Here is an 18,226-nt window from a genome sequence, read left to right on the forward strand (position 1 = left end):
GGTTAAATCCAATTCAGGTTAGATCCAGGTGAAATCCAGGTCATATTAGCACTAGGCTATGTTAGATCCAGGTTAGATCCAGAACAGGTTAGATCCAGATTATATTCACGTCATGTTAGATCCAGGTCAGATTAAATCCAGTTCAGGTTAGGCACAGGTCGGGTTAGATTCAGATTAGATCCAGGCCATGATACATCCAGGTCTGATTAGATTTATGTCAGGTTAGATCCAGGCCTGGTTAGATCTAAATTAGAACCAGGCCAGATTGGATCCAGGTCAGATCCAGGTCAGGTTAAATCCAGTTCAGATTATATTCATGCCAGGTTAGATCCAGGTCAGGTCAGGTCAGATTGGATCCAGGTCAGGTCAGATTCAGGTCAGGTCAAGTCAGATCCAGGTCAAATTAGATCCAGGTTAGATTATATCCATGTCAGGTTAGATCCAGGTCAGGTCAGACCAAGGTTAGGTTAGATCCAGGTCAGGTTAGATCCAGGTCAAGTTAGATCCAGGTCAGGTTAGATCCAGGCCAGGTTACATCCAGGTCAGGTTAGATCCAGATCAGGTTAGATCCAGGTCAGATTATATACAGGCCAGGTTAGATCCAGGTCAGGTCAGACCAAGATTAGGTTAGATCCAGGTCAGGTTAAATCCAGGTCAAGTTAGATCCAGGTCAGGTTAGATCCAGGCCAGGTTACATCCAGGTCAGGTTAGATCTAGATCAGATTAGATCCAGGTCAGATTATACCCAGGCCAGGTTAGATCCAGGTCAGGTTAAATCCAGGCCAGTCAAATCCAGATCAGGTTCGATTTGGGCCATATTAGATATTGGTTTGGCTATAGGTCATAAAGATAGGCATGTATCTGTTGGACTGAATGACTGTTTGGGTATTGCAAAATCTGTCTAGGTGTTGGACCATAAGATGTAGAAGCAGAAGTAGGCGACATGAGCCATCAAATCTGCTCCACCATTCAATGAGATCATGGCTAATCTGATATAATCCTCGACTCCACTTTCCCACCGTAACCCCATAACTTTTGATTCCCTTACTGATTAAATGTCTGTCTATCTCAGCCTTAAACATACTTAATGACCCAACCTCTACAACTCTCTGCGGGAAAGAATTCCACAGATTCACTACCCTCTGAAAGAAGAATATGCTCCTCATCCCTGTCTTAAATGGGCGACCCCTTACGCTGAGATTATGCCCTCTGATCCTAGACTCACTCACAAGAGGAAACATCCTCTCAGCATCTACCCTGTCAAGCTCCCTGAGAATCCTTTTTATCTCAATAAGGTCACCTCTCATTCTTTTAAACTCCATTGAGTACAGGGCCAATTTACTCAACCTCTCCTCATAAGAAAATCCCTCCATACCCAGGATCAACCTAGTGAACCTTCTCTGGACGGTAAGTCTTTCCTCAGATGAGGGGTCCAAACCTGTGCCCAGTAGTCGAGGTGTGGTCTAACTAGTGTCTTGTATAGTTTAGCAAGACTGCCCTATTTTGCTATCACTGTCTTTGTGCAGTAGAGGAGGAGATGTTCAGATTGACCTAAGTCCACACTCCGTTATTTTTGCATTCAAAAGCACTCACTGTGCTCAAACAACAATCAGTGATCATTTAATGTCAAATGTTCTAATTTAGAATAAGTATTTTAGGCAACCAACACGTTTTGCCATCTTTCACATCAAATGCGATCAAAAGCAACAGAGCTGCTTGAAGGCAAAAGGTGCTCAAAAGCATCAAATATGCTCATTGACATCTAATATGATCAGCAACCTGCATTGAAAAACACAAGGAAATTAATTATTTAAACAATGTCTGAATCAATTACGTTTTTTTCATTTAGTTCAAAAACTCTTTTCACTGTACATGCTTAAGAGCACCATATGATCCATAAAAACCATGAAGACCGAGATCACCATCGGTTCTTAATTCATTAATTTAATTTTTTTTTTACGGGATGTGGGCTTCGCTGGCTAGGCCAGCACTTATTGCCCATTCCTAATTTCCCTGGAGAAGATGGTGGTGAGCAGCCTTGTTGAACCGCTGCAGTTCACGTGGTGTAGGTACACCCACTGTGCTGTTGGGGAGGAAATTCCAGGGTTTTGACCCAGCGACAGTGAAGGAACAGTGATATGTTTCCAAGTCAGGGTGGTCAGTGACTTGGAGGGGAAACTCCGGGTGGTGGAGTTCCCAGGTATCTGCTGACCTCGTCCTTTTAGATGGCAGTGGTCGTGGGTTTGGCAGGTGCTGCCTGAGGAGCCTTGGTGAGTTCCTGCAGAGCATCGTGTAGATGGTACACACTGTTGCTACTGTGTGTCGGTGGTGGAGGGAGTGAATATTTGTAGAGGGGTGATAATCAGGCGGGCTGCTTAGTCCTGGATGGTGTAAAGCTTCTTGAGTACTGTTGGCGCTGCAATCAACCAGGGAAGTGGGGAGTATTTCATGAATTGCCATACTCAGAACAAAGGATACTGGATGTGGTATGATTGGCTTCCATTCGCCTGGCCTCCCAATCTCCTCTCAGCATTACCTAATGTTTCTCCACATCTCCTCCTGGTGGCCCACCATCCCTATCTCCTCCTGGTGGTCCACCATCCCTATCTCCTCCTGGTGGTCCACCATCTCTATCTCCTCCTGGTGGCCCACCATCCCTAATCTCCTCCTGGTGGTCCACCATCCCTATCTCCTCCTGGTGGTCCATCATCTCTATCTCTTCCTGGTGGCCCACCATCTCTATCTCCTCCTGGTGGCCCACCATCCCTATCTCCTCCTGGTGGTCCACCATCTCTATCTCTTCCTGGTGGCCCACCATCTCTATCTTCTCCTGGTGGCCCTCCTCACCTGGCCACTGCAGTGCTGTGTCTAGATGGGCTGGCGAGCAATCGACCAATCTGATTGGCCGACAGCTCTCCAAGGCAGGACATTCATCCAAGTGAGGACAGACATCCTGCCTACTGCCAATCAATACTCATCTGAGTGTGAAATGGCAGCGGGTCTGCTGGAGGCAGTGGGGACGAATTCCCCACTGACTCTCCAAATGATGGGCGCCGAGCATTCACCACCCTGCAAATTCAGGCCATGCAAATAAATTCTATGATCGTTTTTGATGCCAGACTCCTTAAGGCAAGAGAACCTGCTAATGACAAATGTTTCAGTGCTGCCACAGATGGCAATTAATGATAATGATGTTAGTTGGTCACTACTTGTGATGGCAAATAATAGCTAAATGATTGCTTTTGAGCACAATTGTAGTCAAATGATTGCAAAGAAATGGAGGTTAAAGCAACTGACGTCAAATGATGTGTCCAAATGTTTTGGAAGGGGTTGCTCCCATGCATCTGCTGCCCTTGTTCTTCTAGGTGGCAGAGATCACGGGTTTGGAAGGTGCTAATGAAGGAGCTTTGCTGAGTTGCTACAGTGCATCTTGTAGATAGTACACACTGTTGTCATTGGGTATTGGTGGTGGAGGGAGTGAATATTGAAGGTGGTAGATGGGGTGCCAATCCAACGGGCTGCTTTGTCTTGGATGGTGTTGAATGTTTTCAGTGTTGTTGGAGCTGCGCTCATCCAGGCAAGTGGAGAGTATTCCATCACATCTATGCCTTGTAGATGGTGGGCAGGCTTTGGGGAGTCAGGGGTGCGTTACTTGCCACAGAATTCTCAGCCTCTGACCTGCTCTTGTAGCCACAGTATTAAAATAGTCAGCCCGTTTCAGTTTCTGGTCAGTGGTGACCCCCAGGATGTTGATAGCTATATTGACAGGAAAGCCAGTAGCTGAAATAAATATTTGAAGGGGGAAGGTCATTGGGGATGTTGCAGGATTCAACATAGGAAAGACAGAGTAACTTGAGCCAATTCAGATAGATTTGGCATGTCCACTTGATCTGACATCCTGACTTCACCATCAAAGACAACAGGCATTTATACAGCATCTTTAATATACTAAAGCACCTCATGTCACTTCACAGCAGAGTTATCAAACAAGTTTTTACACCAAATCAAATAAGAATATATTAGGACAGTGACCAAACGCTTGGTCTAAGAGGGGGGTTTAAGGGATATCTAAAAGCAGTGGAGAGGGGTTGAATGGAATAGAGCAAGATTTCCAGAGCTTACCGCCCCAGGCAGTTGAAGGCATGGCTGCCAATATTGGAATGATGTAACTTGGGTCAGATGGGAGCCCAGAAGGATTTTAATGAGAATCAATTTGTGAAGAGATGTAAAACTGACTGCTGACTGGCTCATACTCATTTTATATCACTGGACAAAACCGAGATCAACCCCAGTATGTTTCAACAGTCGAGTTCAGAGATATCAGTTCTGGGACACTGCTATCTGTTGGGATCCATAAACAATTCCTCAGATTTCATAGACACTTGTCAAAAGGCATTTTCATGATAAAATGTCAGATAGCCTTAATATAGGGTGGGAGGAGATCCATGCAGAGCATAAATAGCAGCTTGGGCTGAATGGCCTACTTCTGCACTGTAACCTCTTTGTAAAGGATTAATGTGGGCTGCTCCCACCAACTCAAGGGCCTACCTGCCTGCTGACTGGGTCATTCTGCGAGGTACTGATGTAGCACTGATACAGGGCCGCCCCAGAGCCTGGGAGCCACAGCGGGGGGTCTGCTTGCCGGCAGCTTGATAATGCATCCCATCCTTCCTCCGATTGTCCCTTCTACGCCTGGAGTTAACACCGTCCCCAATTTCTGCCTTTTCTTTTTCTAGGAGCTTAGGAAAGCGTAGCATAAGCATAGATCTCTTTTCATTCCATTCTTTCCAACACTACTCCTTTATAAGTCATAAGATAAATACAGGCAAGGGAGGCTACACTTGGGTAGCTTGACACCGAAAAAAAATGATTTTCCTTTCCTGGATGGCCCACAGCGGGGAGGAATTCATGGAAACAAACAGGTGTAGGCCATTCAGTCCCCCGAGGCAATGCTGCCATTTAATCAGACCATGGCGGATCTGTACCTCAGCTTCATTTACCTGCCTATCTGCAATAACGTAATGTTGTATGTGATGTGTCTGAATGCAGATTGTCTTCAATTGCTCGCAAGTGAACAAAAGCAGAGCTGCGGAACATCTTCTATTCTTCCAGTTTCATTTTGAATTGCAGCTTCAAAGCAACACTTTGGACTGCCTTCCACAGGATTTCTTTCCATTGCAGCCAGTTATTTATTGTTGAACACTATGTTTGCTTGAAGCAAAGTAAGTGCAGCAGAATGTTTAATCTACTCTTAGAGGCCTGCATTGCAAGCTTGACTAACTGGCATTTATATCTAATCCAGTCTCAGTTGCTGGAGACTCCTACAATCAGTAATAGCAGCTGTAGTAGCAGGTTTCAGAGCATGAGAAACAGTTCACTTCTTTTACATGTGTGTGTGTGTGATGAGGGCTGTTTTCTACACTGTGCCTGGTCACCATTGTGTCTTCATTGAATTGCTTGAGAAGGAGCTACTCAGCTAGCTCATCATTCCATTGCTTGCCCTATGAAAGAGGTATCCAAATAGTCCGATTGCCCTGTTATTTCCTGATAGCCCAGCAAACCTTTATATTTCAGCTACTCCAGTCCCTGCACGGGACTGAAGACCCTCATTGCCAGGACCATTCAGGTAAATCTCCTCTGCACGCTCTCCTCAAGGCCTTGATATCTTTCCGAAATAGTGGTACCCAGAATTATTGGAGCCAATACTCCAGACTCCTGAAGGCACTGATTCTTCCTGCAATAAATATCCACAGATGCAACGGCATTCAATGAATCCCTACAATGTAGAAGTTTGAACCGACGCTCTGAAAGAGCACCCTACCGAGGTCCATTCCCCTGCCCTATTCCCATAACCCACCTAACCTGTACATCTTCGGACACTAAGAGGCAATTTTAACATGGCCAATCCACCTAACCTGTATACTTGTGGACAGTGGAAGGAAACAGGAGCACCCGGTGGAACCCACGCAGACACGGGGAGAATGTGCAAACTCCACATAGACTGTGACCCAAGGCCGGTATCAAACGCGGGTCCCTGGCGCTGTGAGGCAGCAGTGCTAACCACTGTGCCACCGTGCTGCTCCTGTTCTCACTTGACGGGGATTCGATCTCTGTTCAATATCTTCCCCCTTTTATGCTCTTTGGGTTTATGAATGAAGAATGGGGTGTGACATTGAAAGTGAACAACTTAATCCAGCAACAGCAACTCTTGGGGAGGAAGACAAGAAAGATTTTGAGGTTGAGGGGAAGATAGAATTGTGCTCTTTAAATTTGGGTAGAGATCTGGGGCGTCATTCTCCGACCCCCCGCCGGGTCGGAGAATGGCCGTTGGCCGCCGTGAATCCCGCCCCCGCCCCCGCCGAAGTCTCCGCTCCCGGAGATTGGGCGGGGGCGGGAATCCGGCCGCGCCGGTTGGCGGGACCCCCCGCTGGATTCTCCGGCCTGGATGGGCCGAAGTCCCGCCCAGGAATTGCCTGTCCCGCCGGCGTAAATCAAACCTGGTATTTACCGGCGGGACCAGGCGGCGTGGGCGGGCTCCGGGGTCCTGGGGGGGGGGGCGCGGGGCGATCTGACCCCGGGGGGTGCCCCCACGGTGGCCTGACCCGCGATCGGGGCCCACCGATCCGCGGGCGGGCCTGTGCCGTGGGGGCACTCTTTCCCTTCCGCCTCCGCCACGGCCTCCACCATGGCGGAGGCGGAAGAGACTCTCCCCACTGCGCATGCGTGGGAAACTGACAGCGGCCGCTGACGCTCCCGCGCATGCGCTGGGAAACTGACAGCGGCCGCTGACGCTCCCGCGCATGCGCCGCATTTCCGCGCCAGCTGGCGGGGCAACAAACGCCATTTCCGCCAGCTGGCGGGGCGGAAATCCCTCCGGCGTCGGCCTAGCCCCTCAATGTTGGGGCTAGGCCACCAAAGATGCGGAGACTTCCGCACCTTTTTGCCGGCGCGATGCCCGTCTGATTTGCGCCGGCTTTGGCGCCAGTCGGCGGGCATCCCGCCGTTGGGGGAGAATTTCGCCCCAGGATGGAATTTATTCCTTTTCCAGTCAAGCTCACACTACTAAGCAAGACCAATTTATTCTCATCCATTTATTTCCCCAAAAGATATTTAGGAATGTGATTCCACTAAAAGTGCGAGGGTAGATTGGGCACCCTATCCATTTGTCATCATAGGGTGAGCCCCTCATAGCAGAAAGGCCAAAATGTCAATACAAAGTTCCTAGGTTGATGTTGTTGAAATGTTTTTGTGTCTAGAGAGTGATGGAGGAAAAAGGGGAATGTGCAGGGAGGAGGGGGGCAAGAAAATCTTAAAAATTAATTTATGGGATGTGGGCACCACACAGGCTAGGTCAGCATTTATTGCCCATCCCTAGGTGCCCTTGAGAAGGTGGCGGTGAGCTGCCTTCTTGAAGCAGAATGTCCTATTTTCTCAGAGGGTAGTGAATCTGTGGAATTCTTTACCATAGCGGGCTGAAGAGGCTCGGTCGTTAAGTATCTTCAAGGCTGAGATAGACAGATTTTTAATCCGTGAAGGAATCAAGAGTTATGGGGAAAAGGTGGGAAAGTGGAGTTGAGGATTATATCAGATCAGTCGTGATCTCATTGAATGGTGGAGCAGACTCAATGGGTTGAATGGCCTACTTTTGGTCTTTTTTCTTATAGTCTTATTTGGTTGGTACTGCATGTTTGTGAGCACGTGCTCTTGGCAGATACCTGACAATGGTTTAGACATGGCTGGAAGCAGAGATGGATTGTTGAGAAGCTAAGGTAAAAACATGATGGGGCGTCGCTGATTGCCCGGAGGTGGGTCCTGTTGGGGTGGCTGTTAGCTTCTCCATCCTATGACACCGCTTGGTGGGGGGGAACCTACTTGAATTTCTTTGACTCTCGGGAAGGTGAAGTCTCAGTTGAAGGGGATGAAGGAAGGGTTTCACAATTTATGGGGACTGTTTATTGTCCACTTCCAAGAATTGGTTGCCATTGAACATTAGGGGGGGGGGGGGGGGGTCGGCAGTATTATTATTTTTGGTTACACTGTTTAGGGATTGATTGTTAATTTGTGTTTTTTATCTGGAATGTACAGGTGGATGTTTTGGTCTGTATATTGAGCGGGGTGCGGTTTGTGTGTGGAGGATTGTTATTGCATTTGTTTTTGTTTGTTTCTTCTTTGGTTGTATATTGATGAAAATGTCGAAACTGAGGAGAATAAAAAGATTTATTAAAAAAAACATTATGGAAATAAATCATTAAATGTATTTAAGTCACTTGGAAAAAGCTGAGTGTGCGGCAAGTAAAAACTCCACAGAATAACAAAATGAGAACTCTGGAATCTGTCATCCTTTCATCTTGTGAATTTTTATTAGATTGCAGTAATGTATGATTTCAAAAGCGGTGAATTTTACCATCGACACATTCACCAGAAAATTGTAAATTAAATATTTTAAATCACATTCGTCACTGCAGGCTTCAAGGAAAATGTCAAGTGGCGTAAAGTGCAGTCTTACTCTAATTGTGTTCTTCTGTATCGAGACAGTGCAAATCACTCCTGATGAACATTCAGTGTAACATCACAAAACACTGGGAATTACACCTCAAATGTACGTTTCACCTATGATGAATCTCACCCTGTCATTTATCAATGACTTAGCAATGGGAAACTCTGTGTCCTCACTCAGCGAGGAAAGATTAGTGATGCTAATCTCCTGTGGGTACTTCTAACAATGTTTGGGTCATCAGATCTGAGTTATGCTGCTGGCTCCACTTTACTCTGTGACCAGGCAAAGTTTGCACACTTAAAGCGCTGCTAAGCTTTGATGAAACTTTTAAGTCAGAGGGGAGCTGACAGGAGCAGTTTTAATTTGTCAGGGATTATCAACTCCAAAAAATGGCCAGCTTGGAACTTGGCCTAAGTTCTCTCAATCATAATAATCTTTTTTGTCACAAGTAGGCTTACATTAACACTGCAATGAAGTTACTGTGAAAATTCCCTCGTCGCCACACTCCAGCGCTGTTCGGACACACAGAGGGAGAATTCAGTCTTTCGGGACTTTGTGGGATTAAACCGGAGCACCCGGAGGAAACCTACGCAGACACGGGGAGAACGTGCAGACTCCGCACAGGCAGTGACCCAAGCCGGAAATCGAACCTGGGACCCTGTCGCTGTGAAGCAACAGTTCTAACCACTGTGCTACCGTGCCGCACTTTAGAGCACCATCGATTTGTAGTTGACCTGATAGTGGCCAAACAAATAGTAAGTGGTCTGACAGTGTTCCTGTTCATAAATGATTCCGGTTTAATAGACTGGGAAGGTCCAGGGACATGGGTTTACACTGGGTGAGAAAGGACTGGATGGGATGTTGGTGGGCCCGCATTTCCTAAAGAGTTAGTGAGGCTCTAGAATGTGTAGCCGGCTGCTGTGACGGGTGCTGACTTGCTGCGTGTCTTCTAGAGGGAGCTGGACTGGCTCTTGACTGGGGCAGAGATCACATCAAACAGAAGGGAGTCACTCATGGGGTCTCTTGGGCTGGTCTTGATCATAAGAGGGGATCAGAAAGAAATTTTAAAGGCTACTGCATCCCTTATTGTTCTTGAGTATTCATTCTTGTCATTTTGCTTCTCTTAGATTGCATGGCTGAGGAGGGGGTTGGTTATCAGGGCTGGGGGGAAGGGCAGGGAGGGAAGGGAAGAGGTGTTCGGCCACGAATGTCCAGCCATTGCGGGGTAGATTTAATGAACCAGCTAGCCTATTTCTGCCATCATTTCACATGTTTGTAAAGTTCACTTAGCACAGATTGCACTTACATATCCAGCACAGCTTAAATGGTATGGAACCATTGAATGTCAGACTTCCCAACTTCATTCCTGAGTTATAATAGACAGTTTGCATCAGTATAAAACCAAAACCACTTCATATCAGTGCAAACTGTGTGGTATCATTGGCCTGAAAGCTTCCAGTGTGTTGTAAGCTTACTAAAGGAGCAAGCTTAGTGTGAAACCAGGCGATTGAATGCATATATATTATTCAATATATTAAATATAATTGAGAATATGTGCTAGTAGTAATTTCATCAAGCTGTATCACATTGGCAGACTATCCAATTTGGAATTTGGTGTTCAGTTGACACTAGTATTGGCATGGTTTCCCAAGTTATAATCAAAGGGAGGATTAAAACATGCAGGGGAATGACATCAGGGTTTGAGTTTGAATGTTTGCCTTCCTGCCGATGAAAGTTAATTAAAAATCTAATGGGGGTAATTTGCAAGGTTCTGTCTTACGTTAGGATCGAAAATTCACAGAAGTCAGAATCACTTTGCCCAAGAAACCATTCACAAGGAAGCAGATTAATTTGCCTTGTACAGTAGTACAAAGACTAGTAAAACCTATTCCCCTCTATATATATATATTGACACATATGCATATAAAACATGCAGCCCCCCCTCCCAGCTCTACCCCTATCATTTCGCTGTCAAAAAACAAAGTCTATGATGTAAGTACAGGACATGCCTATCTGTCACTTCTGTTAGCCAGAGTGGGAGATTTGATTTAATATTTTTTTATTAATTCAAGGGATGTGGGCTTCACTGGCAGGCCAGCATTTAAAGCCCATCGCTAATTGCCTTTGAAAAGGTGGTGGTGAGCTATCTTCTTGAACAGCTGTGGTCTCTGTGGTGTAGGTACACCCAGAGTGCTGTTAAGGGCAGCACGGTGGCGCAGTGGGTTAGCATTGCTGCCTCACGGCGCCGAGGTCCCAGGTTCGACCCCAGCTCTGGGTCATTGTCAGTGTGGAGTTTGCACATTCTCCCTGTGTTTGGGTGGGTTTGAGCCCCACAACCCAAAGATGTGCAGGGTAGGTGGACTGGCCACGCTAAATTGCCCCTTAATTGAAAATAAAGAATTGGGTACTCGAAATTTATTTTTAACAAAGCAAAAAAAAGCAGAGTGCTGTTAGGGAGGCAGTGCCAGGGTTTTGAACCAGTGGCAGGGAAGGAATGGCGATATATTTCCAAGACAGGATAGCGAGTAGCTTTTCGGGCAACTTGCAGGTAGTGGGGTTCCCATGTGTCTGTTGCCCTTGGCTTTTAGATGATAGTGGTCGTGGGTTGGAAGGTGCTGTCTAAGGAGCCTTGGTGAGTTCCTGTAGTGCACCTTGTAGCTGGTACACACGGCTGCTATAGTGCATCAATGCTGGAGGGAATGAATGTTTGTGAATGGGGTGCCAATCAAATGGGTTGCTTTGTCCTGGATGGTGACAAACTTCTTGGGCTGGATTCTCTGTCCTGCTGCACCCGTTTTCTGGTGCCCCCCCCCCCCCCTGCCCCTTTGGCAGCGGGATTCTCCGTCCTGGCAGCCGGCCAATGGAGTTTCCCATTGTGGACGCCCCATGCCATCACGAAATCCGCGGACGTGAGTGCACTGCCGGCGAAACGGAGGATCTCGCCGACGGAGAATCCAGCTGCTTGAGTGTTGCTGGGACTGCACTCATCCAACCAAGCGGGGAGTATGCCATCACACTCATGCCTCGTGCCTTGTAGATTGTGAACAAGCTTTGTGGAGTCAGGGGGGGGAGTGACTCGCGGTAGGATTTCTAGCCACTGACCTGCTTTTGTAGCCAAAGTATTTATATGGCTGGTCCAGTTTCTGGTCAATGATATTGTTATAATGCTCACGAGACCCATGGGGACGACCCAATTAATATCTCCATGAGCTCCGTGGAGTACAAGCTCCCCCGCTGAGGGGTGGAGGCCCAACAGTGGGATAGTTAACTCAGTCCCTTAAAGGCTTGCCCAGGTAGGAGCCATGCTGCAGAGTCGTCCCGGCTGGGACTGGTACTGTTACTTGTAAATACTTTACTTTTGGTATTAAACCATTCTTTTGACTCTCCTTTCCGGATTCTCCCTTGACTACTACTTGGGCAGCATAATACACGGTACTATAATGGTTAGCACAATTGCTTCACAGCTCCAGGGTCCCAGGTTCGATTCCGGCTTGGGTCACTGTCAGTGTGGAGTCTGCATGTTCTCCCTGTGTGTACGTGGGTTTCCTCCGGGTGCTCCGGTTTCCTCCCACAGTCCAAAGATGTGCAGGTTAGGTGGATTGGCCATGCTAAATTGCCCTTAGTGTCCAAAATTGTCCTTAGTGTTAGGTGGGGTTACTGGGTTATGGGGATAGGGTGGAGGTGTGCGCTTGGGTAGGGTGCTCTTTCCAAGAGCCGGTGCAGACTCGATGGGCCGAATGGCCTCCTGCTGCACTGGAAATTCTAAATCTAAATCTACTGAAGATAACCCCCAGGATGTTAATAGAGGGGATTCAGCGGTGGTGACGCCATTGAATCTCAAAGGGGCGATGGTTGGATTCTCCCTTGTTGTAGATAGATCAAATCATAGAATCTACAGTGCAGAAGGAGGCCATTCAACCCATCGAGTCTGCACCGGCCTTTGGAAAGAGCAGCCTACCCAAGCCCTCACCTCCACCCTATCCCCGTAACCCAGCCAACCTTTTTGGACACGAAGGGCAATTTAGCATGGCCAATCCACCTGACCTGTACATCTTTGGATTGTGGGAGGAAACTGGAGCACCCGGGGGAAACCCATGCAGACACAGGAGAAAGTGCAGACTCCGCACAGACAGTGACCCAAGCCGGGAATCGAACCTGGGACCCTGGAATTGTGAAGCAACTGTGCTAACCACTGTGCTACCGTGCCGCTCATTCCCCGGCACTTGTGTGGTGTGAATGTTACTTGCCACTCGTCAGCCCAAACCTGGCTGTTGTCCATGCTTTTCTGCATTTGGACATGGACCGCTTCAGTCTCTGAGGAGTCATGAATGGTGCTGAACATTTAGCAATCATCAGCGAACACCTCCACTTCTGCCATTTTGATGGAAGGAAGGTCGACTGTTTCATGGTCCTACCACATACTCACAGGCAGAAAGTAGGGGACTGCGAGCAGGACAACTGGGACTCTGAGCATTCACAGAGGCTCCCTGCAAGTGTCCGGCCAAAATGGTGGAACAATTGTGGGGGATTCGCATGCGGATTCTTGATATTGCAGTCCAAGCGTGGAAGAAAGGCACTGTTCCCAGGTTTGTACTCTGGTTGGAGAAGCTGAGCACTGGGAACACAGTCTAAAATTACCCCCACACACTAAAGCATTGTATGTAGGATTCAGACACTGAGGCATTAGCTTGAATCACTGAACAACCTACTCCTTTCATCCACTGAGCCAGTAGCGATAGACTACATCATCAGTTCTCTTTTATTCTTCCCAAACATTAGTGGAAGCCTACAAAACCTTATTTAAAACACATCTCCAGTTCTCTGCCTGCAGACAGGGTCATGGTGATTATTCCCCGAACAACAGCAAAATTATATATTTTTTACCGCAGGCGGGGTGAGGAGGAGGTGGGCCCCAATCTACCTCGACTGGAATGGAGAAATCAAACCATGTGCTGTTGGCATTAATCTGCTCACACACTAGCTGTCTAGCCAAACTGAGCGAACCAGCAATAACCCCCCCCCACCTATTCCCAGAGCAATAAAGCCCGGAAATGAAATTTTGACATAATGAGTCCCTGAGAAGAACCATTAGCAATACTTAACATTAACGTTGAAGGGCACTTTGCAAAGCTTTTTAAAATGATTTAAATTATGTTTCCCTATCTCTGTCTCTCTTATTTCATTCAGCCTTGGAGTAGTTTGTACTTCGACATAAGGAGCATGTTTGTTAGGCGGCAAGATGATCTTTGTCACGTGTTTCTCCTTCTCCCCACCGAGGAGTCAATGGTCGACATTAAACAAAGCAGCCTGCACCTTCAACCTATATTCTGCTTGTCTTCCGGAAACATTCTTTGAGATATGCGGCCATGGATATGGCATCTCTGATATCACATCAACATGGCTGTATAAGCCTGGACAGTCGGCAACCAAGGGCTGCTTGACCAGAGAAATACATTACAGCTCATGATTGCTCTGCACCGTGAGTGGACATGCTCGTCCCACTGGAGCTAGCAACTCTACTGAGGGTCAATCCTCCTTGAACACATCGCTTAGCTCCTCACTCTTTTCACTCACTGAGCTATATGGGTAGGCCTCATCACCAATTCTCTTGTACTCTTCTCAAACATCAGTGGCACCCAGCATTGTGAACATTGACTGTTGATGTAGATTTCTCCATAAAATTGTGCCCAGCTCCCAGGGTGGTGGGAGTAGGTTGGGGACGTGCCTTGCTAACTTTGTTAAAACTAGTCTTCCTAGTAGTGATTTACTGAGGGACTTTGAAAGGCATTGGGGAGAGATCCACAGCTTGAATAGCTCCATCTGACAGGCTGATAGAGACGTCCCCTGAAGGCAAACATCCCTTGGACAGGAGGAGAGAAAGTGTTATGAGTACACCAACATAAAACAATATCAAACGGTTTTAGAGACTATTTTCACATCAAGTGAGGATTTTCAACAGGCATCTTAAACATTACACTCGAGTCTGTAATGAATCTCTTTCTGGCAGTGTGAGTATGAAGGGAAAGAGGACCCCCTTGGCTCGGGGAAGGGCAGTGTAATCTGCTCGAAAACAAGGTGATACTTCGTGAGCTACAAATTGCATCAGGAACTGCTTATTTATGCAGTAAATAGTATCATCCATGACAACACATTGAAATGGTGCCAGGTTACAGAGCCTTTTGGTGGCACATTCTTCACCAACTTTGGTGATTATGTGATACCGGTACACACTGATACCAAAGTGCCGGTTAATCTCAAATCTGTAGATAAAATTTTTGACCGCCGCTATGTCGGTGGTCTTGTCCTTCCTGCTCATCATGGCGCAAACATTCCATGTGTCCTCCCTGGCATTGTATTTGAGAAGCTGATGGTAGAAGGTACCCCTGGTCAGGTAAATATCCCCATTGCACACTGTAGCTTTGTGCGTTATAGTAAAGGTTCCTTGCGGTAGAGGTGCAGTGAAGGTCCACTTGTCTATTCTGGGATCATACCTCTCTACTGTGGAGAGACACTCTCCTCCAATCGCATAGAGATACCCATCCAAAGCGACAAGCTTACAGTTGGGCCTGGCCTGGTTGAGTGCCATTATTTCACTCCAAATGTTAGTAACTGGATTGTAGCAGAATACTTTATTGGAAAGTTTGGTTTTCTTGCCAATGCCCTGACAACCAGCCACAACGAACAGGTAATTAAACATGGTGCACATGGCACAATCTTTGGAGATTGATTCAACCGTCATGTTGACCAACGGATACCAAGAATCATTCTCTTCCTTGTAATAATAAACCTTATGATTGGTTTGAGAAGGTTTCTGTGGCCTGGTAGTGGATTGACCTTCTGTGTTGGGTTGTACTGTTGTCTTAGCCCAGACATTCTCTTGAACATCCACATCAGCTGCCATGAAGTATGTTCTACCGTACATCCTTCTCGTTAGGATCAGCTCTCTCTCGTCTGCTTTTAGTTGACCATAAATGTTCGGGTTCTTCAAAACCTGTAAGTAATTATCACTCATGACTTGATAAGCAGCATCTTGCAGGTCCTTTAAATTGTGTTTCTTCGCAACACATAGGATCTCATAACAATTCCCCAAATCCAACCGGCACTTCATGACTTCAACAGTCGATTGATTGTTCAAAGGGATCTGAATAAAATTGGCTCTGGCAACAACTTCTACTGGTGTTGCCTTGCTGAGGTCTGGTTGGGTCAAATATAATGAATCTACCAGAGAGCCCAAAGAACTGGAGCTAAGGTCATCAACAGAAGGAGTTCTGGAGTTCAGTTGACTAGAGTGACCTCTCTCAAAGAACTCCCTGGTCTCTGAGTGGAAGTCAATTAAAAATGCTGGGGTCTCCGCAATTGCTGAAATACTGTCTTTTCTGAGGACTGTTCTTTCGTCTATTGTAGTTTGGATGGCAGACTTGGTTGGATAAGGAGGTGCCTCAGAATAAATATTGGAAGTCTTTGGATGTTCAGAAGGATTTGAGTCGGGTACAGGGGACTCGACTACTTTTGTTTTGACAGTCATGCTCTGAGAGGGCACTATAGTGCCCTGACCTGAACTCAAGGAACAATACGTATTTGGCTGGTCTCTCACCTGGCACTGGAAAGCTGGGATTTTGAAGCTGTCTATAGCAGAAGAAGCCAGATCTTTTGTAATTTGAGTAGTAGAACAGGTGTCACTTTGGTCCCTATCTTCTTTCCCCTCAGATGCCATTTCTGAAGTCGAAATGATCTTGTGATCAGATAGATCCGCTTCCGCACGTAACTGTAAAACATTTAGCTCACCTTCAGATTCATTGCCAGCTTTGGCCTTTTCATGTTTGACTTGAAATGTAGATTGAACAGATGGAGTATTAGGTCTTGGAATTTTGATTTCCGGGTATATCTTACATGCACTGGTGATATCCTCATGTTCTCCAGGACTTCCTGCTCTGTCCTGCCTGTTGATCAGACCCTCAAGCATCTCATTTTCTGTGAGTTCAGTTGGCTGCTTTTCCACAAGTTTATCCTGAGCACATTTAATTGCATTCAAAGCAGGTGAAACGAGATGATCTTGGGGGGTCTCAGTAAAAATTGCAGACAAACATATATTTTTTTTGCCATCGGCAGCACTCAGGACATCAAAGGAACAATTATTCTGACCCAGCTGAGACTCCCCATTGCTGCAGATATCTAATTCTTGCTCAAAATATGTTTGAGAACTGACATTGTTCGAGCAATCCTGCTTTGCGACTATTACAATGTTTTCACAGCTTTTTCTGTAGACGCCCGCTGACTCAGAGCTTTTATTGTTGAGATCCAGTTTATCACATTCCTCAGCTTGAATGCTTATGATAGCGCACTCACCATTAATTGAAGCTGTCGTGGTGTTTAGAGAAGGAGCTTTAACTTGCGGCTGTGCCAGCCCTTTCACGGCCAGGCGGTTCCTCACTGGCTTGGAGACACCGAGTCGTCTAACCTTTGCCTTTTGCCGGTTGCTTTTGGCTACCCCTCGTCCGTTGTTTAGCTCATCTGCGGTCTGGAGACTCTCTGTTTCCTTGTCACCGTCATCAGCTGTCTTATCCATTGACTGCGATTTCAAGTTCGGCTTGTTGGAGAACTGATTGGCATCAATGTGCCCCGTTGCGTTATCAATATTTTCCTCCTTGTTCACCGTTTGCGAGCTCAACAAAGGCAGGATTTCTTGCCCTGTATCCTTGTTGTCCTTTTCTCCAGACTCTCGAATGTCTGGATTTTCCGGAACTCGACTTTGAGCGGCATTGACAGCTCGCAGCTTATAGTACCTGTATATTAAAGTCAAGGTGACCACGAAAGCAGCCGACACAATGGCTTTCCCTGCAAACTCCATTGTGAGCGGTCATGTCCCAAGGCACAGTAAACTACTTAATCATTGATACCTGTTGCAAACTGACTCCTTCGCAAACAGGTCTGCTATCAAATGACAGGCCGCCGCAAACCAGCTCACCTTATGTGCGTGCTATTGGGAAGGTGACCTTCACCTGTTATAGGTGATAGGAGAAACCTGACACTGTATGCCCCGGTCTGTCTCTACTCTGCTAAATTCATACAGCAAGGAGGAGTTTTGTTGATTAATAACTTGCAGGAACAAATTCTTGGAATTCTTGAGTCCGTGCTGCCTGTTAGCTGTGTCAAAATGAAAAGTTCCAATGAAACAATGAACATGTTGACTGTAATATAATGGGGTGGGGGGGGGGGGGCGGACAGGTTACGAGAGCACCACTGACCTACTATGGAAGGAATGAGAGAGATCTGGGTGATGCACGTAGTATATCTTTATTTAGATATCTTTGTGAATAGGAAACTCGATATGCCGATATACCTGTGAGATGAGAAAAAAGTCATTTATTTCAAGCCAGTTCCTTTGCAGGTGTTTACTCTTCAAGCACTTCTTGCTTACCTGCATGGAGCAGGGAATAGATCACTCTGGACACGATTTAACTGAATGAGAACAAAGTCCCATAGCGAGCGAATTTAGCCGCGTATTTCTCGGCACTCGCAGCGTGAGAAACACAAGGCTATAAAACGCAACTCGTGTTTGATAAGAGGCCTCAACGGGAATGGACGGCCGAAGCTGCACATAGCCCCATTTTGTACATTGAGGAGCTCCACTCACCAGAACTCCTCAGTGGAGTGAGATTGGGACACCATTTTAAAATGGCATCCAAATCTCCTAGACCCCCCCAAGCCCCAATGCTCTATGGGAGGGTC

At 46.7% G+C, this 18,226-nt stretch overlaps 1 protein-coding gene across 1 annotated transcript; it reads right to left on the reverse strand.

Moving 5' to 3' along the window:
* Nucleotides 1–12,646: 12,646 nt before the first annotated feature.
* Nucleotides 12,647–17,462, reverse strand: klhdc7a (kelch domain containing 7A). The gene has a single exon (XM_072478414.1). The coding sequence runs from the start codon at nucleotides 17,343–17,345 to the stop codon at nucleotides 14,469–14,471; it is 2,877 nt and encodes a 958-aa protein (XP_072334515.1). The 5' UTR covers nucleotides 17,346–17,462; the 3' UTR covers nucleotides 12,647–14,468.
* Between the last annotated feature and the right edge of the window lie 764 nt (nucleotides 17,463–18,226).

This window comes from Scyliorhinus torazame, chromosome 16 (assembly GCF_047496885.1).
Source record: "Scyliorhinus torazame isolate Kashiwa2021f chromosome 16, sScyTor2.1, whole genome shotgun sequence".
NCBI lineage: Eukaryota > Metazoa > Chordata > Chondrichthyes > Carcharhiniformes > Scyliorhinidae > Scyliorhinus > Scyliorhinus torazame.

Bases quoted from the DNA above. Each gene is read 5' to 3' on its own strand.
- klhdc7a (XM_072478414.1), bottom strand. From the start codon at position 17,345: ATGGAGTTTGCAGGGAAAGCCATTGTGTCGGCTGCTTTCGTGGTCACC.